Raw genomic sequence first — 22,331 nt, 5'->3', positions numbered from 1 at the left:
GTTAGTAAAAGATTTGATTTATGTAATAGATAAAATAAATTGTGAAAATAGATAGAATTTGAAAATTACCAAAATACCTTTATGGAAAAAGAGAATGATTATGTAATTTCATGTTATAAAAATAATTAAAACGAATTATAAAAAAATAAAAATTATATGAAATTTAAACATAAAAAAATTTAAATTTTTATTAATGGGAAAAAGTTATAAAATTAAAATTAAAAAGTTATGGAAGACCTAATGAACTCTGACAGACTTGCAAAAACATAAAAAAAGTTAAAAAAAATCAACACACACGGGTTACGTAACCGATATCACTCTTCCAATTGCACCAGCACCGATTATGCTAACATAGTGGGTCGAGAAGCCCAATTTAAAGCTATTGTCACTTCATTATATAGCATTCGTGAGTGTCATGGAAGTACGCATCTTTGCTAAGCCACAAACCATTTTGAAGCCATTTATTCCAATTGCAACCAGCGCATCATATAATAGTAAGGTGATACGTAAAGTTGGGCCTGAAACATATCAGCCCAAATCTTTCAGCCAAACATTCAGCGTGCTTCACAAATTGGGCATCCAGCTACTGCAGCCCAATGTGTCATGTGTATCACTTGAGGATCCAACGCTCCAGCTAATAGATGCAAACCATTAAACCCTTATTTTCACGTGACACACCTCTGCAAGGGTTCCTTTCCTCCCACATAGAAAGCCTTCGCGCAGTACAATCCTTAGCTGCTATCTCTTCACGTGTGCCACCTTTAGCTAGGAACACGGTTCACATTTTCCTTTCCATTGTACACAGGTTTTGCCCGTTCGTTATTTTCCTTTTTAGCGTTAGGGTTTCATTTACGTTTCACATGGCTGCCTTCACATATAAAAGGCGGACCACTTGATGTAATGAGGGAGCTTTGATTAATTTGAGAGGTTTATCCCCAATTTCAGAGCTCACTTCACCTTAAATGAGGATTTCTCCTCCTAGGGTTCCAAATACCGCGAGTGTGTGCGTTTCAGTGAGAGACGAGAGTGATTCAGTTGATTTTCAACGAACAAATCAACAATTGGAGTCGTTCCGCTACATTTTCGTCGATTAACGACATCGACGTCCTCATCACCACTAGTCCAATCCTCCTTAAGAGATATTGGCCAATGAACTTAGGAGAGAGTTTCCTTGAATGAATAACCCTTCCTTCGCCAGTGGTTGGAGTTACTCTCAAGAAAACATGGTCCCTTGCTAAAAACTCTAAAGGTCTTCTTTTTTGATCAGCATACGACTTTTGTCTACTCAAGGAGGCTTTCATCCTGTCTCTTATTTTGGACACTTTTTATAAGGTTTGTTTCAACAGCTCTAGCCCCAATAACACTGCTCCACCTTCCTGATACCAACATAACGAAGTTCTACATCTCTTACCATAGAGAGCTTCATAGGGCATCATATACTTGCATAATAACTATTGTTGTATGTAAATTCTACTAGAGGCAAAACCTCATCCCATCCTCACAAATGTTCTCTCAGATTGCCCATCAGTTTGAGAATGATATGCAGAACTCATGGTCAATCTACTACCCAAAGCACTTTGCAAAGTCTGCCAAAATCTAGAAGTAAACCTAGGGTCTATGTCTGACACAATACTCGAAGGTACACCATGCAGTCTCACTATTTCCCTGATATATAATTGGGCCATTTTATCCATTGACATGCTCAAGTTTAATGCTAGAAAGTGTGCACTCTTAGTCAACCGGTCTATTATCACCCAAATAGCTAATGATTTCTAATGGATCGTGGTAGATGGGTAACAAAATTCGTAGCAATGTTATCCCATTTCAAAACTGATATCTCCAACTGTTACAACATTCCTCCTGGTTTTTGATGTTCTACTTTCGCCTTCTGACAAGTCAAGCAAGAGGATATGAACTGAGCTACATCATGCTTCATTCTTGACCACCAAAAGGACTCTTTCAAATCATGGTACATCTTAGTCATGATGGGGTGCATGCTAAGACGACTCTTATGTCCTTCCTCAAGAATGACACGCTTCAACTCTGGATCCTTTGGAATACAAACTCGGTTCTTAAATCTCAGCACCCTATTCATTCCCATCACAAAGTCTTTAGCTTTTTCATACCCGAGCAATTTCACTATTTTCTGTATCTTAGCATCCGACAGTTGCTTTTCTATTAATAACTCAAGAAAATCACTAGTTATAGTCACGTGACTACATTTAGTGACTTCCTTCCCCAATAACACATGTATCTACAGATCTCTGAATTTCTCCACCAATTCACTCTCCTTTATCATCATAACAGAAGCATGCATTCTTTTTCTACTTAATGCATCAACCACTACATTGGCTTTCCCCGGGTGATAAAGCAATTCAAAGTCATAATTTTTTAAGAATTCCATCCACCGTCACTACGTCATATTCAATTATTTTTTATCGAACAAATACTTCAAACTATTGTGGTCACTGAAAACTTGGAATTGTGCGCCATATAGGTAGTTTCGCCAAGTCTTTAGAACAAACACTACTACTGCTAGATCTAAATCATGAGTAGGGTAGTTTTTTTCATGAACCTTCAATTTCCTAGAAGCATAGGCCACCACTTTCTTCTTTTGCATCAACACGCATCCCAATCCTTGATAAGAAGCATCACAATATACTTCAAAGGATTTACTGATGTTTAGGATTATTAGCATTGGGGCACTTGTCAATTTTTGCTTCAACAATTGAAAACTTTCCTCACAGCGGTCTGTCCAAGCAAATGGCTAATCCTTGTGTGTTAGTTGTGTTAACGAGGTTACTATCTTATAGAATCCTTCAATGAATCTCTTGTAATAACCTGCCAGTCCCACAAAGCTTCTTATCTCCATTACAGATTTAGGACGTTCCCAAAGTAATACAACTTCAACTTTAGAAGGATCTACAACGATACCAGGAGCAGATATTACGTGCCCCAAGAATTGGACTTCTTTCATCCAAAACTCACATGTAGACAGTTTAGCATATAACATTTTTTCTCATAAAATGCTCAAAATTGTCCTCAGATGTTCTACATGTTCTCCGTGAATCCTAGAATAGATCAAGATGTCATCAATGAAGACTACCACAAACTTATTAAGAAAAGGCTTGAAAATTTTGTTCATGAAATCCATAAACAAAGCAGGAGCATTAGTCACACCAAAAGGCATAACTACATACTCATAATGTTCGTATCTAGACCTTAAGGTCGTCTTCTGCACATCATCAGACTTGACCAGAATTTGGTGATATCCTGATCTCAGGTCTATCTTTGAGAAAACAACAGGCACATGCATTTGATCCATTAAGTCGTCTATCCTTCGCAACGGATAATTATTCTTGATGGTCAACTTGTTTAGTTGCCTACAGTCCATGCATAGTCGGGAACTACTATCCTTCTTCTTTACTAGTAGTACTGGCACTCCCCACGGTAATACGCTCGGCCTGATGAACTGCTTTTCTAACAATTCCTCTATTTGTTTCTTTAGTTATGCTAATTTGGTTGGAACCATGCGGTAAGGAGATATTGATATTGGTCATGCTCCAGGAACCAAATCAATAGAAAACTTCACTTCCCTTTTCGGAGGCAGTCCTGGTATATCCTCGGGAAAGACATCAGCAAACTCCTCCACAACAGGTATCCTGGCATATACATTTCTTTCCTCAATAGACAATTGGGTTAGAACGAGGAAACACTGAGACCCTTCTTTAGCTTCTTTGACAACTTGTTGTGAAGACAACAACTTCTCATCCTCGAGATTAGGAAACAACAACTTTCTCTCATTGCAATCTATAAGAATGTGGTTGGCAGATAACCAATTCATTCCTAAGATTACATCCAAGCCTTTCAAGGGCAAACACACCAAGTTTACCTTGAACTAATGCCCCTCAATCACAACGGAGCATCTAGCGCATAAGGTAGATGTCTTTACTAAACTCGACGCTAGAGTATATACAGTCAGATCATAATATAGCTCCTTAACTGGCAAACCCAACTCTTGGACTCTAAATTCTGACACAAAGGAATGTGTTGCTCCAGAATCATATAAGACACATAAACTCCTACCAATAATCACACATGAGCCAACAATAAGTTTACATGAACCTGCTGCCTCTGCTCTGATCATAGCATATACTCTGCCCGCTACCTGGGGTCTTTCATTCCCTCGCTTTTGATGGGTTTGTTATTGGGTTGTAGACTTTGAGACTGTGCTCCTACCAAATTGACAATCACTAATAAAGTGTCCCTCTTTACCGCAACCATGGCACGTCCTCCCTTTAGCAAGCTGTGGGCAAGCACTTCTCAGGTGTGGTCCTCCACACTGAAAACACTATGATCTAAACGACTGAGATTGTGGTTGTGGTGAGAATCTTCTAGGCCCCTGCTGCGGTGGTCTAAAGTACGACTTCTGCTTTTCTTCGTATTTTACCTTGGGCCCAGATGGCCCTCCCACCCCCTGTTGAGATGATTGTTGAGTCTCAACTTCTGCTTTCAACTTCTCCATTACTCGGGCTTTCTCTACTAGGGCCAGAAATTCTTTATTGGAAAGGGGAGCTACCATAAGCTTAAGATCTCCACTCAATCCATTTGCATTGCCACTCCTCATCCATGCACAAAGTATGAAACCTACCCAAATGTTTAAACTTCTCTACATATTCTGACACTAACATGTTTTCTTGCAACAATTGCAAGAATTCTACCTCATTTGCATACCTCACATTGTCAGGGAAATACTCTGCATAAAAAATTTTCTTGAACAAGTCCCATGTGATGTTTTCCCTACTATCTTCCAACATCATATTCACACTGAACCACTAATTCACTTCCTCTCCAGCTAACAGATACTCTGTATATGCCAATTTATCTTTTGCAGGGCATCTCTTTGCATCAAAGATTCTCTCCAAGTCTTTTAGCCATTGATCCCCTCATCGGGACTAACCGTGCCACTGAATCTGGCTGGGTGGTGCTGGAGAAAATCTTCTAAACTCCACTCTTGAGATCTAGGAGGAGGGGCTCGTGAAGAACTAGTTGAGAATCGACATTCTCTCATCTATTGTAAGGCTTCTAGATGCCTCTGTTGTGTGGCTTCAGCTGCCAATCTTGCATATTACATTTGTTGCATAGCCAAATTATGTTGATTCACCATGTTTGGATTTTGTTGTTGCATAGTTGCGACCATAGTTTCCATAGCACTAAAAGGTTGGGGTTATCCATAGTTGGAGGAGGAGGAGGTGGCCTTGGTGCCATAGCTCTGTTCACACCGAGAAAAGAAACAATTAGTTCAATCCACGAGTACTAACACAACTACCGGAACATCTACCACAACATACAATGGAGACTAAGCAAGCTCACATTCACAAATCCTAAAGGACTACTACTCTAATACCAAAATGTAACATCTCATTTAATAGCTTTTAGACTACTAAATAAAGCATTATATAGTGATAACACAAAGCAAATAACATGGAAGTTAATATAGAGTCTTATACAGTCATCCATAATAGAGTATTATCAAATTCTATATGTACAAGACTACTATGAGGGAAAATGGATAGATTCTAGCCATGAACTACAAAACACCTATTTATTAGCACCATAGGTCACTACTACTCCGCCATACTACCAACTTCACGGGAAATCTCCTCACTTGCAGCTTCCTATACTCACACATTTAAGTGATCATTGCAAAGAATAAACCAAAAGAATAGGCAGACACAAAACACTTAGGGTAAGCTAATAATGATTAAGAAAGGTTAAATTAGAGCATAGAAACATTCCAACACACACTCCAGTCAACTCTAGACTCGATTATCCAAATATATGCAAGTGACATCGGACCTCTTGGTGGCTTGCACCGGTGTATGATTCCCCAACTCTGCAGAGTTTGGCCTCAAGGGGTTATCACCCAATCATCGCACCAAGTAAGTCTCCTTCGCGCCAAGGAGTTGATCGAGTCCAGTGACTAAGACCTCCTGCTAATCCTCACGACATAACTCATTATACTCTACGTGAGCTTTAATGATTATTGGAGCGTCAGGGTACTAACCAAAACTGAGTCCTTATGTCCTTACATACATTACCTCATCCACACATAGAATTTCTCCACGAAACTCTTCCATAACTCCCATAAGCAGACTCACATTCACCAAACTCATATAGGATATATTAATAAAATCATAGAATCCATTTCCTATCATTTAATGCATTGAACAGGTCAAAACAACAATCACATAAAACAGGGCAACTCAGCGTTCAGCGTCCAGTTCCAATGCTAAGCGCTATTTGTCTCGCAATTTCTTCCGGTCAGCCTCAGATCCAACTCTTAGCGTCAGCATTTAAATTTCCTTCCAGACCATATAGAGGTCCTAGCACTGGGGCACCGCTCGTTCGGCTCTCAGCGCCATTCTTCTCACATTTTTCAACGCCCAAGCACCATTGAGGCGACGTTCAATGTTGATCCTCTCGCATTTTTTAGCGCTCAACGATGCTTCTAAAGCTTAGCGTCACACCAGTAATATAGCACATATTTGATTTCTTGAGAAATATGCTCCTTGTTTTCATGACTCTAATTAGCACATCTCTTGCAAGTTTATTTGGTTTCAAATTAGTTCTTAAACTGAGGAAGATGATACCAATTAGAGTTATGACTCAAGTATCCATTTCTCTTAATTCAACCTCAATTCATACAATGTATTCACATCTCAACTTATACAAAGCATAAATCAGTTCACAATCTCACAGCAATCAAGCAGTAAATTCTAATTACACACAATTACATCCACTGAACTCTTTAAATACAATCAATTATTAGCTTCCCTTACTTGCGATTGACTCGCATGATTACGACGTAACCTAAAATTCTTTTCTACTGCCGATGCTCACAATTCAACCTAGAATTAGCATAAACACGATCAGGGAACATCATTAAAGCCACTGATCAGCAGATATTTTTACAAGATACTCTAACCTCACATGCGATACAAATAATATCACATGCAGAGTTTTTAAGAAAAGACCGAGAAAAGAGCAGAATTATTACTTACTCAATTCAAGGTTCTGATCGGATAGACTTGAAAATCTCACCGCAGTGATCACTCTAGCGATTTTTGATCTTCAAGAGGGTGAGAGTATAGTGAGAGATTTTAGAGAGAAGACAGAGAGAATTTAGGGAACAAAGTTTTAGAGAGATAGTGTTTTCTAAATAATGAAATCCTTTTATGAAATTTCTATTTATATATAAGCGGTTTATTTATTAAAATAATACTAGGATCTCATTATTTTTAAACACAGTCACTCTTTTAGTATGATTTTCAAGGTTCTCACATAACCGGTGCCACACACACATCACCGCACCAGTTATGTAACCGGTGCGCATCCCTTCACTCACAGCCTAGCCATCTTCCTTACCTCACTCACAGCCTAACCATCTTCTCACAGTCACACACCCACACCACACACCAACACTAGTTCATTCACTCACACCAGTGCAAAATGCCATTAAATAACACCACCACACCACAAACATAATCACTCAAGCAAATTTGTGCATGAATATAACAACTTGGCAGCGTAAAACGAAGCTAGGAGTGCAGGACTCTTTGCAGCTTGTCAGCGGAAAGGAACATGCAGCAGCTGGTTCACGTGCTTGGTAAAAATAACAGGATTAATTTGGTAATGTTACCTATAATACACCCAAATCAGGGCATATATGCGAGGATGGAATATGGATTACATCCCGTAAATTCGCTCCTGCAAATCACTACATATCCGCTGAAAAGAACACACGCTTTGCCACAAACTCGCCCACGCAAATACACACAAACAATGCCAACAACTTAAAAGAACATTGCGTCATTTAGTCCCTCAATCTTATAAATGCATGAATTTAGTCATTTTTTTTAAACCTAATATTGTAAAAATGTTTGTCAGCAAACATTGAAATGAAACACGTTCGAAACGTTAATTAAAATAACTAAATTTATGCACTTCTAGAATTAGAAGACTCAATGAAGAATTAATGTCAAGTGTCACTAAAAGTTAAAGACCAAAAACATATTTAATCTATAATTTATTGAACAAAACTCAACTAAAAATATATATAATTGAAGGAGATTCGATTGATTCATACCAAACCAATTACACCCCTAAGTAGAGTGTAAGCACTTTAAGTTATATAATGTGTTAGTTAACTTGTGTAACAATGTGTTTATCTTTTAAATATATATTTATGGTTAAAATACTCTTTTGGTCCACTTTTTGTTCAAAAATCTCAAATAGATCCTAAGATTTTTTTTAGTCTCAATTAGGTCCATGTTTTTGAAAATGTCTAACAATTAGGCTCATTTCGTTAGTATGGTGTTAACGATGTTAAGGATGTGCTATGTGTCAAGTCAGTAAGGTGACACGTGTCAAGTCATTGTTTGAATCTCAGTTTGGTTCATATATTTGTTATTTTGATTATATTTCAGTCCATTTTATTATTATTTTGAATTTCATCCTCTCCAGATACCAAATTTAACTTTTATATAAAATTTTATAATTATATTTTTATTAAACATTTTAATAATATTAAATTTATTTAAATTTATATTTTACATTAAACTTTACTTATATTTTTTTTTAAAATTTTAAAATATTTATTTTAACTTGTTACAAAATTGTTTTAAATAATTTATATACAAATGTTAGAGTTGGTTTAAAAATAATAATTTTATAAATTTAAATATAAAATTTTAAAACAATTTTGTAAAAAGTTAAAATAAATATATTTAAAAAATTTTAAAAAAATGGACTGAAATGTAATAAAAATAACATATATATAGACCAAATTGAGATTCAGACAATAATTTGACACATGTCACCTCATTCACACGGGCACAATATTGACTAGGGATGGCAACGGGGCGGGGCGGGTACGGGTATCATGATCCCATCCCCATCCCCATAATAAAAATTCATCCCCAAACCCAACGGGTATACAACTTTTGACCCATCCCCATCCCCACCGGGTAACGGGTATTTTCTTATACCCATACCCATACCCATTTTTTTATTGTTCCATATATCAATTAAATATTTTTTATAAAAAAAATTTAAAAATCACACCAACGGAATCATGATACTATCAAAATATTCAATATTAAAATAACATACTCTTTTTGATTTTCATGATGTCAAATATTAAGAAAAATATTATAATAGTATAAATCTCAAATTAAAGTATCAAATAACAACTAAATAAAATTCAAATAATTATATAAAAGCTAAAAAATTACACATTACTAAAATTTTATAATAACCAAAATATTTATTAATTTTACAAATGATCAGTGGTTTCATTTGCATTCGATCCACCTACACAGAGAAAAAAAATGAAAAATTAGATATGATATAATAATTGAAATTGAAAATTTTAATTACTAGAATATAATGTACCTTCTTCATCAGATTCATTTTCACTCATGAGAACATCTTTTCCTTTTAATTTTTTAACACCTACAAACACCAAATGTAGAATATTAGATGAGAATTCACAAAAAATACTAACAAAAAATATTAATAAATTTGAGTAACTTACCTAGATGGTTTGAGTTCCATATCCAACTTCTTGTACACATCAAAGCCTCTATAGTAATATGATGAAGTCGACTACGGTGAGAAGTTAATATCTGACCACCAGTACTAAAAGCAGATTCAGAAGCTACAGTTGTTATTGGAATAGCTAAAACATCCCTTGCAATTGCTTGAAGGGTTGGAAACTTTAACCCATTTGTTTTCCACCATGATAGGATATCAAATTCTTGTGTAACCGGCAAATTATCTTCTTCCAAGTAATAATCCAACTCTGTTTTCATAACTGTAGTTCTAGATTTTTTCTTTTTTGCCATAAACTCTAAAAATTCATTCGCATCATTATCAACATCCTTTCCCAACTCCAATGATGTAGCTCTATAAGAAGAAGTTTCATTCTTTTTTGATTGATATTCCAAAACCAAATCATAGCACATTTGACGAATCCTACTAAGTTTCAGATCAAAATCATTACCATACAATTTATAAAAATAATATTCTAACATGTCCATCTTGTACCTTGGATCTAAAACTGAAGCAATTGCCAATATGTTATATAACAAAAAACAAAGAGAATGAGAAATATGTTATATATATATATATATATATATATATATATATATACATATATATATATATATATACATATATATATATATATATATATACATATATATATATATATATATATTATATTATATTATATTATATTATATTATATTATATTATATTATATATTATATTATATATTATATTACTATGTATATATATATTATATGTGTGGATATCTTATGTTTATATATATATATATATATATATATATATATATATAATTATTTATATATATTATATTATTATTACTATGTATATATATTATATGTATATGCGTAGATATTTTATGCTTTTATATATATATATATATATATATATATATATATATATATATATATATATATATATATATATATTTCTTTTAAATTTTTATAAATTTGTAATGTTATAAATTTGTTTATAAAAGATCTCACTAGTTAAATGATTAATTTGTTTTATACGTATATATTATATATATTATATTATATTATTATGTATATATATTATATGTATATTATATTATATTATATTATATTATATTATATTACATGTATATGTATAAATATATATATATATATATATAAAAGTATATTTTATTTATATGTATATATACTATATTATATTATATTATATTATATTATATTATATTTTATGTGTAAATATATTATTTATTTATATATATTTTTTAGATTATTTAATAAATTATAAATAGTTTAGTAATTTAAGCGGGGACGGGTATTTGGGCGGGTATATATATATCCCCATCCCCATCCCCAGTTGAAAATTTCGGGTATTACCCATACCCATACCCATACTCAGTCAAAGCGGGGATTCCCCGTCAAAACGGGGACGGGTTCGGGTGATACCCACGGGCACGGGTTTATTTGCCATCTTGACGTGACATGTGATGTGAATATTTTAAAAAAAAAATAAAAAAAAATTCAAAAAAATTCAAAAAAATGAGGAGTTGACACGTGGCACATCCTTAACATCGTTAATACCATACTAACGGAATGGACCTAATTGTTACACATTTTCAAAAATATGGACCTAATTGAGACTAAAAAAAATCTTATGACCTATTTGAGATTTTTGAACAAAAACGTGGATCAAGAGAGTATTTTAACCTATATTTATAGTATGAGTGCTTATACAAAAAGTTATCTTGTACTAATTCTCGTTGTATACTTCCAATAGGGTTAAATATGTTTTTGGTTCCTTAACTTTAAGTAAATTATTATTTCGAAACTTTGAAATAATTTAATTTTTCATCTCTCGAAATACATGAATTTAGTTGTTTTAATCAACTTTTGTTAGATTTATTTGATGTTTTATACGCATTTCATTATTGTATTTGAGTTGTTTATACTATTTGACACATTTTTGTTTTAATATTAAATCAAATACTATTATGAAACACGCTTAAAATTTCAAATAAACTTAACAAAATTTGATTAAAAAGACTAAATTCATGTATTTTAAAAAATGAATGACTAAATTGGTTCAAAATTTCAAAATATACTAATTTTAAAATTTATTAAAAGTTAAATAACCAAAAACATATTTAACACCTTCCAATAATTTGGTTTGTTTCGTTCTCAGTCTGTATCTAAGTAATAAAAGGTTTCGACTATTTTTATAATGACTTACACAGACTTAAGGAACCGACTTTGTATTATATTTAATATACCTATTATTTAAAAATAGCTTCAGATATCATTTTTTTTTCTATGTAATTCATTACCACAATAGAATCAAGCTTTCACGTATTAATCTCCTAAGAAAAACTGTTGCATTAAACTTTTTTTATGACAAAACTAAACAAAAAGAAGTTTTCTTTGTGTTAGTTGTTTGTACACAACATAAACTAAATTATGTCGTACGCTCATCAGTAAAAGGAAACATGTTTCCATCAAGGATATTTTTTAAAAACAAATCTAGTTTGAGACATGGAAATAGAAAAAAAAAATGGCATGAGAATAACAATGACCTATATTGACCCAAAACCTTGGGCCTAATTCCAGGTATTTTAGGGACTAAAGCATCTTTTTCCTGCAACCTCTCGGTCCTTGATAGGAGAGAAAACACAATGTATGATTTTGATTTGTGGTGTAGAGGAAATCGAGAGGATGAAGAAGATTTCATGCTACCACCATAAAGTAGCAGATTTATTATGGCATATTATCATATAAATCGGTTTCATTTCCTCTGATTGCTAATGGAAGGAGGAGCATAACTTATACATTGAACTTTTTCTCTAGTTTTACAGAAAATACCACACTAACTGAAAATACTATTTAGGTACAAAATACTTGCTATACATATAATGTACATAATACTCATTCAACCAGACAACTGGAGGAACAATATGTACAGCAACCTCCTAATTGGAGTGGAGAGTGAAATCAATTCAGTGACAGGAAACTTTACAGGAAGGTTGCTGAAGTTTCATGAAGAAAAGGAAGCTTCCATTGCTTGTAAAATTGAGGCAGTATCAAATCTGAAATTCCTAAAGCTCTTGCCAGGCCCCACATCAGGGGTGTGAGAATCAGATTCAGGTTTTGTAGGCTGGCTATCTATTACTGTAGAGCTATTTCCAATAGAATTGTGTTTTGCTTTCCACACGCAAATTCCTTGAGAAAAGTAAAGGATTGTTAGCATTCCTGACTAATGTATGAAGAATGTGTAGTTTAGAAAATGTACAACGGTCAAACTAGGCATGCATTGCAGTACTAAATTTGCAATAAGCAAACATTATACAAGCTCATCCATAGCTGATTTTCCCTTTGAACCACTTGACAAATCCTGTACCTAAAGACCTTCGTAATAATGAAATATACACAGTATTGTAGCTAACAAAATGCAATACTAACGATCAAATTTCTCAAGCCAAATGCACTCAGATTTAAAATCAGTGGTCAAGACTCGGGGCTGTAAGACTGCGATGTACATAATGTACTATGTAGTGCAACAAAATGAGAAATTAACCCATCCCAACACAGCCAAGCATTGAGTAACTAAACTTCATCCAACGTACTCATGCATTGAAACAATAACATAAGTGATGTTTATAGCCAAACAGTATTTTGGGTGAAATAGGACCAACCTTTGAGAGGTAAATCAGGCCTTGGAGCCATAGCAGGATGGTGTGTGGAAATCCATGATTTCAATGATCTGCATGAAGGCAGTGAATTTTTTTTTTAACTTAGACAATACACGGGGCATTCTCTGAAACTGTCAAAATCATATGCTTTTGTACTCACGCCAGAAAAGGAGCCACCATATAAAGCTTAAGGCCAGTGATCCCTCGAGATATCACTTCATCAGTTGCTGGTTGGAGGTCATCAAGCCGGTGCCATGCAATTTCCTGCACAAATAACAGTTTCTCAGTATCTTGAACACTGACAGTTGCCCGTCACATGATGATATTTTTACCATGAAATTTAACCAAGAGCAAAGAAAACTAATATCGCAGAAAGTTCTCGGCCACAACAAATTCAATTATATAAGTCCAGATTCAAATTAGAAGTAACAGTGGTGCACACTAACAAAAGGAACACAATGAAGTAGATAGAATGTAATGTAACATGACTACATTTGATTTCAATGTTTTTGAAAGATAGATAGAAAACAATGTTAGCTGCACATGACTGTGAGGACAATGCAACTAAATGGGCTGCAAATACTAAATAAAGCTGCAACTGCAACAAACTTGCCTACATGAAAATCAATAATTCCAAATTAGTTTATTTGTATTTTAAATATAGTTTTGTTTTGGATTCTAAAAAATGTTTTTACTAATACGATTGTTTATGATCCCATATCTCAATATTTTCTTACTTTATCCCTATCTTCTTGTCAGCCAGTTCAAAAGCGAATAATATGAACTAACTATTTGAAAAGTGGTGTACTCATCATCCGCAGATCATACTCTTCCTTTATAGTCTAATGAAATTTCTCATTTTACCTTAAACTATCGTATAGGAAAGTATTAAAGATAACTATAAGGTTAAGCACCAAGTTTTTGAGTTTTTAATTTCGACCTAACAACCCTAAAAAGTACTTCAAGTCAGAGTTGCCCTCAAATATTATATATTTTGACCATATTACTAGTTGATGTGAGATCAAGGATGCCCCCTCAGACCAAGCACTAGACTTCTCAAGCATGAAAGTTAGCAAGACTAAGCATCTACATGTGGTTCAACACTAGGTGGCCCACTAGATTCAAAAAATAATTACTAGAATAGACTTTGATATCATCATAGAATTTTGAATTTTGATCTAACTTAACCCCAAAAGAAAATATTCCATAAGTGAGGATTACCCCCAACTTGTACACTCTATTTTAGTCATATCACTCATCAATTTCAGATAGATGTACAATCTCCAAAGACATAAAACTTAGAATAAGCAAAATTGTACAGAATCACATACACTGATTTCCTTTTTGGTAAGCGGAGCAAATGATGTATCATCTTTTACTCCAGCGATAATGTAAAGCCTCACTCTCTGTTGCCCAAAGATAACTTCAAGGTATTCATCCTTTTTAAGAAGTTTTGAAACATCAAAACCTGTTTCTTCCATGACCTGCACTCGCCACAAAAACAAAAAAGGGAAAACTAACCCATGACTCGTAATAAAACGTGAATTAGCCAATTAATATTATAGATTTTACAATGCATATCAATTTTGTAATGAACAGGCAAGTATCTTTCCTAGACCTACAACCTAAGCCCACAAGGAAAAAATGGTCAACTAAAGACTGAGAAAGCGTAGCATGCTTACTTCTCTAATGGCACATGCATGATCTTCTTCATCTTTGCTCTTTTTGCCACGAGGGAAGCTCCAACTTGAACCTTTCCATCCCTTTACTAGCAAGCACTGTCAACAGCAGGCATGTAAAAACACGGTTCAAGATAACAATAAGTAACTCTGAAAGAATCTTCAAAACTATTGTATCAGTTTAGAGTTGTGAAGATCTTCAGTGGAACTATACATGCGATCTCTAACTGTGATATCTCATTCCTTTAAAAATTATTTTGCAAAATTATGCTTTAATTTGTTTGTCTTTGAACAAGGCTGTTCACTCCCAGTGTACAAAGTTTCAAGATCGCCTATTGAAAAATGACATGGCGCAACTTTCCTTTAAAGCATGTTTTTAGTTGGTGTATGAGTATAACTGGCTTCATTATATCATTTGCATGTCCCTTCGTACAAGAGCCATGTGGGCTTGAACTCAAAGCATATATGGTGTATTGACTGTTGAAACTCAGGCTTGTATTATAAGAATGGGGGCCCTCTTAGTCTTAACTACTTGGTTAGAGATATTGATATTTTGATATGGACCAACTCTCTCCTAAAGCTTTAGATATCAGGTGAAAGCTAACTATAAACAACTAATGATATAAATTATATCTCCCACTGAAACAAATAATATCCTGTTCCTGAAATGAAGTTAACCAAGTGGAATAATGAAGATCATCCATAACCAAGTCACTTACATGAAGAATACTGAGCAGAAAGAAATACTTCATCTTCCAAGTGTAGAGGTTCCTGAACTATTTTGCTACCTTATGACCTATAAAAGGCTACGGTTTTTCCTGTCCTCACATTAAAAGTCTATAAGCATTAATCATTTTATCATCAACCAGCTAGCGACATTGATCTTCCTATAGCCAACTATGGAGCATAAATGTTTCCTGAATTTTAGTGACCCGATAAAAGAAATGCCACTGACATATTTTTATTAACTAATACGAGATTATCTAGGAATCCTATTTCCTTTTCTACTACAATTGATTGTTAGCTTTTCTATCTTTCGTATGAATGGTTTTATTAGTCCCTCTTGTTTCTTTAAATAAATAATAACGTGGAATTCATCATACAGATAGTAACCACGTTCATACACACTGATTACGGTAACAACACACCAGAACATACCAGAGAGAAGACAGCCCCAGCACTTGAAAACAAGGTAATTTTCTCACTACAGAAAGCAAAAAATAAGAGCCGTTGAAAGTGTTTATTCTTGGCTTACCCTTTCATATGTTTCATCAAGAATTATTGCCCCAGTTACAGGAACTCGAACCTTATAGGATGTGAAGTCCTTGAAAATATCATCTATATGGGCCACATAAGGCTTTAAAACATCACAACTGTTAAACACTTCTAAATGTTAAGGAATATTTCATCTAATATATAAATTGAAGTTGATAAAGAGAAAATGACAATAACAATGACTAGCATTACTTTAGGTAAAGCCTGACCAATTGTGCCTAATAATGTCTACAAAGTACATTAAATAATGATAGCCTTCTTTCATCGGGTCAAATAATGTAATCAGAGAACAACAAGGTTCCAACAATCATTGTCTAAATAATTATCAATGTCCGTGTATCCATGCACAAGCATGCATGTGAGCATGGCTAACAGGCTGAGCATAAAAACAACCCTCAATGATGAGCTCAACTAGTAATACATAAAAAATTATGTAAAAAACGATGAAGGAGGCAAAGGAATTCCAGATGGGAGCATGTCGACATCTTTTTGTGCCAAATCATGCAAAGATAATTTTCCACAATCCCATTAATGTAAACCTTAAATTTCATCTTTAGACATATAAAATAAGCTAACAAACACTATGTAGATTTCCTCAAAACTGGAGTGTGAACAACACTGTAAATTTACATTTTCCCTGTTTTCCAATATTTGGTTCATATATTACAAGAGATGGCAAAGGAGTAGAATTGAACATGAAAGCTTGAGAAGCAACTAAATTCCGACCAAGTTTAATGTCTTAAAAACTGAGTTAGGAACACACAAGCTTCACTAATGAATTATGACATTGTTTGATCCATTGACCTAATCCTACCTAGCAAAAAATATTGGGTGTTTTTGTTACAGGAATGAATTTCCATGCACCATTCATTTCCTCTGCTCACATACTTGTATTCCATCCCCATGTTAAAAATCAAACAAAATAGCTTACTATGATTACCCTTTTAATTAATGAAAACAATAAAAGAAACTAGAGTATGAAAAAGTTATTCATGAACTATTATAGTCAAAAGGAACAAGAATGAAAAACTTATATTCGGCTACTGTAAACAGAAAGACTGAAAACAAATCAGTTACATTAAGGATACATAAAGAAGTAAACTCCTTCAGATTTAATGATTTCAGAGATGGATTATTTTCTACAGAGTTATCTTCATAAAACCAATGTGCATACTCCACAAGAAACAATATCCTTTCAAAAGACTGAAGATCTTCCTTTGGCACATTCAGCACAAAGCGACTGCAATATAACAACATGAAAAGTGTCTTATTAAGAAAGGAACAAAATACACATAATTAGAGTCAACAATAAAAAGGGAGGAACATGAATGCAATGCAAATGACTACGAATGTTACAGAGTTGGAGGACACAGCATCACAGAATATAATAAACCTATATCACTGCATATCTATAAATGGCAGTTCAATTCACTGATCATCTCATCACTATTATAATATTATTAGAATTAAAAAAAAAAAAAAAAAAAAAAAAAACTGAACAGTTGTAATAGCAGAAAACACTTTTATTATGCTGATAGTGAGTAATCCTTGATTAATAAGAAACAAATATCCAGCAGAACATTCTCTTACAAAAATAGTATAGCAGTGTAGCAAGTAAGAATAATTGATTCACCAGCAACAGAAAAGAAACCATCATATGCTGCTTAAAGCCTAATTTACTATCATACTCAACCTCACATTCTTACATTCCAAAATTACATTGACGTGACGACAGAAAAAAGTCGGATCTTCCAAAACATTCATCAAATAATAATAATAATAATAATAATTAAAAAAATATTCAAAAGTCACCAGCCTACAATATTACCAATTCTTTTGGTAAGACAGTACGATTAATTAGAGGCTTAAAAGGTGTAAATGCGTAATATTGATAAATGTGGGCTAAAAGGAACCGAAAACCAGAACAATTCAAGAATTCAACAATTAAAAAAAAAAAAAAGCTCCCTAACTTTCAATGTCCTATTTTCCTGCATTTTCTGGGAAACCAAACAGAGAAGCAAGAAAACAAAAAACGGAAAAAGAAAATGCGAAACCTGCAGAGATCATCAAGGAGTTCTTGAGGTGGTAGACCGTTCTTAGAGGAAGAACGGTGATGATTCGACATCGCTGTCCAGTGCCAGTTCTCAAACCCTAAAATCAAAAAAGAAAAATACTCAAAATGAAAAAATAAAAAATAAGCTTCTTCGAGAATTTTCTATGAGTTTCTCTCACTCTCTTTTTGTCTGAAACAGCAGAAAGAAAAAAAGATACCCTGTTCTGCCCGAAACCCAAACGGATCTTCTTCGCCTTAAATGTTAAGACCCGTTGTTCAAGTTCCACCAAAATCCATTTCTGAGTTTTAAACTCTCATTACTTTTTCTCACAAGTTTTTACCTGAATGATAATAAATTTTTTACTTTTTAAAAAATCTGGAAATTTGTTTATGCTTAATTTATTTTTAAAATTAATATTCAGATCAAAGAAAAAAGATTTTTTTTCAAAATGATTCCTTTTTAAGAGAAGTTCTTCGATATAATCTTTTGAAATATTATTTCTCCAACTATGTATTGAAATACTATTTTCTCACATAAACCTATTTTGATTTTTTTAAATAATAAAAAATTAAAATTAAAATCATGAAAAATAATTTAAAATAATTAATTAAAGTTATTGATTTTACATTTTAATTATTCTAAAAGAAGAGATAAAATAAAAAATAAATTTATTATTATTGATTTTTTGAAAAGTAAAATATTATAATAAAAAGTATTTATGATCAATAACAATAACAATAATCATAATAATATTCTAAAATTTTAAATTTATCTTTTATTTTTCATTAATTTTCTTACAAAGTATTATAATTTTATTCTAAATATATTATAAAATTAATATATTTGAAAATTTTCATGACTAATAATTTAAAAAAAAAATCCTCTAATAAAGTCAGTAGAACATTATTACTTTTTCATAATTTGACTTTTTGCAGAATTGTTTTTAAAGGAATATCAACATTAAACATTAAAAATTAAAATGAGAAAGAAATAATTAAAAATAATTAATTAAAAATACCAAGATTAAATTTAATTACTTTGAGAAATAAACAATAAAAAAATTCGGATGAATAAATTTTATTTTTTTAATATAATTTAAATAAAATTTGTTATCAAAATAATGGGTTGTAGAAAAAAAATTAGAAATAAAATACAAATTAAAATTTAGATATATTTTTATTATAATACTTTTATTTTTCAAAAAATTAAAATAACATTGAATTTCAAATTATATTTAAAAAATCATAAATTATTTTTTCATTTTATTCTTTCTCTTAAAATAATTAAAATTTAAACTTAATATTTTAAATAATTATTTAAAATATTTTTCCATAATTTTAATTTTAATATTTTGTCCTCTTTATTTTAAAAAAATAATAAAAATAGGTTCATTTGAAGAGATTATCTGAAATACTTTTCACTTTACTATACGTTAGAAATTCTTACTATTAACAAAATGGAAGTGTATTATTAAAAACTTAAATATAATGTACATATACTTTTTAGAAATTATACATTATATATATCTTAAATATTAAAACCAATAAATTTATTATTACTTTTCTATCAAAATATAATATTATGTAGTTTTATAAAAATATAAAAATATAATATTAAAACCAATAATCTTATTAATACTGATTCCAGCTTAATTAAAATTTTAAACCTTGAATGTATAGACTATTTGAATGACCAATCCAATGTTAAAATGAATGATCATTACAGATCATTAATATGTTATTGATTAACGGTTAAGAGATTATTAGAATATAATCAATTTCACTGCTGCATTCCATTATACATGTGAGATGATATACAAAATTTTATTAAAAGTATTAAGGATATAATAATAAAATATTATTATTATTATTATTATTATTATTATTATTATTATTATTATTTTTAACTGTGATCTTTGTTTTTTATTATATGGGTTTTTAGTAGAAAATAAGCATTTTATACTTTTATTTATTTTAAGAAAAAAATAATAATTATAATTATGTAGAATATATGCAATTTGAAATGTAAGTATGGAATTATGAAATTTGTTACTCAAAATTAAAATCATTTGTTTGTTTTCATTTTAAAACGTCGCTTAAAAAAGTAAAAAAGTTGGAGAAATTAGACATTAAAAGTAGAAATTGCAATTGAAAAGTTAACACCATTATGATACAAAACTATATAAGTTCCTCTCCGAGGTGTTTCACACATTATGTATATTATATATTATAAATAAAACACTTTTGTCAAACAAATGCTTTTTTTTTTATTATTCGTTGTTTTTTTTCATTGTATTTAAATTATTAAAATTAATGTGGATTAAATTTTTATATCAAGAATATTTAAATATTAATTAATGTATATCAAGTAGGCACCATGTGAGAACCCCATTTTCCTTTCCATATACTCTCTTTCTCTCTGCCACCAGTTCCACAGAACAACACACTCCACTCTCACTCTATAATTTTTCCTCACTGTTTTCACTGCCTTCTCTCTAACCAGAAAGCTTGAACTCCATTCTGATCCATCCTCCATTTCTGTACAGCAATTGAACTTGGAACCAGAACAGAAATCCTTCCCCCAGCTAAGTCTCCTTCTTCTCCAAGTAAGTCAATTTCAGTTTCCTCAATTTTCTTCAAATTTTGAAATTTCTAGAGCTCCATTCTTTCCAAATCGAATTAGGGTCATATCCTCACTCTGAGTTTATGCATTCCAGTTCCTTAGGTTGTGCAATTGAGGTGCCCCCTTGTTAAAAGTGTTCTTGCTAGTGGTAATTGCAAAGGTAAGGGAAGCTAACTATTTTTCTTCTAAATTCCGTTTGAAAACCATGTTTGATGAGTTTGATCGAAGAATTGTGTGCTAAATTGATGTTTGAATTGTATGTTTGAGTACTTGATTGAGTTTTGCCATGGATTCTGGGCTCCTGCATGTGGGAACAGGTTCGTAATCTGGTATTTTCGTCTAGGTGAGTGGCTCTCACCTGAGCGAAAACACCAGAAAACCCACCCATGTTCTTGCGCGAAGCCTCACCTAGGCGAGCTGAGGTCGCTTGAGCGAAAGACACTCTCGTCTAAGCGAACCAGCTTAGCCTGAGCGAGAGTTCGTCCAGATTTTATTTTTTTGCCCACTGATAGAGCCTCGCGAGATTGACTCGCCTAAGCAAGATGGCCTCTCGCCTGGACTAGATCTTCTAGCTTGAGCGAGAACCACTACAATGGGGTGTTTGATGCTCTGATTTAAGGGATGAAATTATATGTTTAAATGTGATCTTGTGTAATTAGCCTCTTATATGCTTGGAACGTTGTTGCTAATATTGTGAGTGATGTAATTGGATGAATATGAATTTAGAGAAGTTGTGGTTGAAATAGAATTTCAATGGAAATTTGGATGAGTATGTTAGTGTGTGTAAGGACATGAGGACTCCGTATTGGTTGGTATCCTGAAACTCCAATAATCATTCATGCTCAGATAAAGCAGAATGGATTATGTCGTGAGGAGTAGCAGGAGGTCCTAGTCTTTGGACTTGATCAAGTCTTAGACGCAAAGGGGACTTACCCTGTAAGTGGTCGGGTGATAACCCCTTGCGCCCAAACTCTGCAGAGTTTGGGGACCGTCATAGATGCACACCACCAAGAGATCCAATGTTGCTTACATAATCTAGATATTAAGTATAGAGTCATGTATTTGTGTTATGTGATGGTGTCTTAAGTAATTTTGATGGTTGCAACATAATTGACTGATATTCATAAATTGAACTGCATGATTTCTCTTACTTAAGATTAGCTTACCCTTCTTGTTTATGTTTGTTTTCCTTGTATGTTTCTCTTTTGCAATGATCACCTACTGTTGGTGTGAGCAGAGAAGAATCTAGATGAAGACACCCCTCTCCTGGACAGGAGTTGATCCTTGGCTTGGAAATCCAGTAGTAGCTTTTGGGTTAGGCTCTATGGAGTTTGAGATGTATAAATTAACCCTTCCTTGTATAGACTGTACACGTCGATAGGGACTTATATGGTTATTTTGGATGACTGTATCAGC

At 32.7% G+C, this 22,331-nt stretch overlaps 2 protein-coding genes across 3 annotated transcripts; both read right to left on the bottom strand.

The window, feature by feature from the left end:
• Window positions 1-1,846: 1,846 nt before the first annotated feature.
• LOC114180682 lies at window positions 1,847-3,013 on the bottom strand. The gene is made up of 2 exons (XM_028066985.1): window positions 2,842-3,013; window positions 1,847-2,175 (listed from the first exon to the last, which is right to left on the bottom strand). Exons 1-2 carry the CDS (start codon window positions 3,011-3,013, stop codon window positions 1,847-1,849), a joined length of 501 nt encoding a protein of 166 aa, XP_027922786.1.
• A 9,350-nt stretch (window positions 3,014-12,363) lies between these two features.
• LOC114182568 (mRNA-decapping enzyme subunit 2) lies at window positions 12,364-18,611 on the bottom strand. 2 transcript variants are annotated; one of them, XM_028069457.1, is made up of 9 exons: window positions 18,511-18,611; window positions 18,294-18,390; window positions 17,328-17,479; window positions 16,220-16,347; window positions 14,968-15,063; window positions 14,617-14,769; window positions 13,446-13,549; window positions 13,289-13,356; window positions 12,364-12,815 (listed from the first exon to the last, which is right to left on the bottom strand). In XM_028069457.1, exons 2-9 carry the CDS (start codon window positions 18,362-18,364, stop codon window positions 12,631-12,633), a joined length of 957 nt encoding a protein of 318 aa, XP_027925258.1. In that variant the 5' UTR covers window positions 18,365-18,390; window positions 18,511-18,611; the 3' UTR covers window positions 12,364-12,630. The 2 variants fall into 2 exon arrangements, with proteins under 2 accessions (XP_027925258.1, XP_027925259.1); XM_028069458.1 differs by having other exon boundaries at window positions 18,472-18,566.
• Between the last annotated feature and the right edge of the window lie 3,720 nt (window positions 18,612-22,331).

Source organism: Vigna unguiculata, chromosome 4, assembly GCF_004118075.2.
Source record: "Vigna unguiculata cultivar IT97K-499-35 chromosome 4, ASM411807v1, whole genome shotgun sequence".
Taxonomy (NCBI): domain Eukaryota; kingdom Viridiplantae; phylum Streptophyta; class Magnoliopsida; order Fabales; family Fabaceae; genus Vigna; species Vigna unguiculata.
This window is presented reverse-complemented; position numbering and strand designations above follow the sequence as displayed.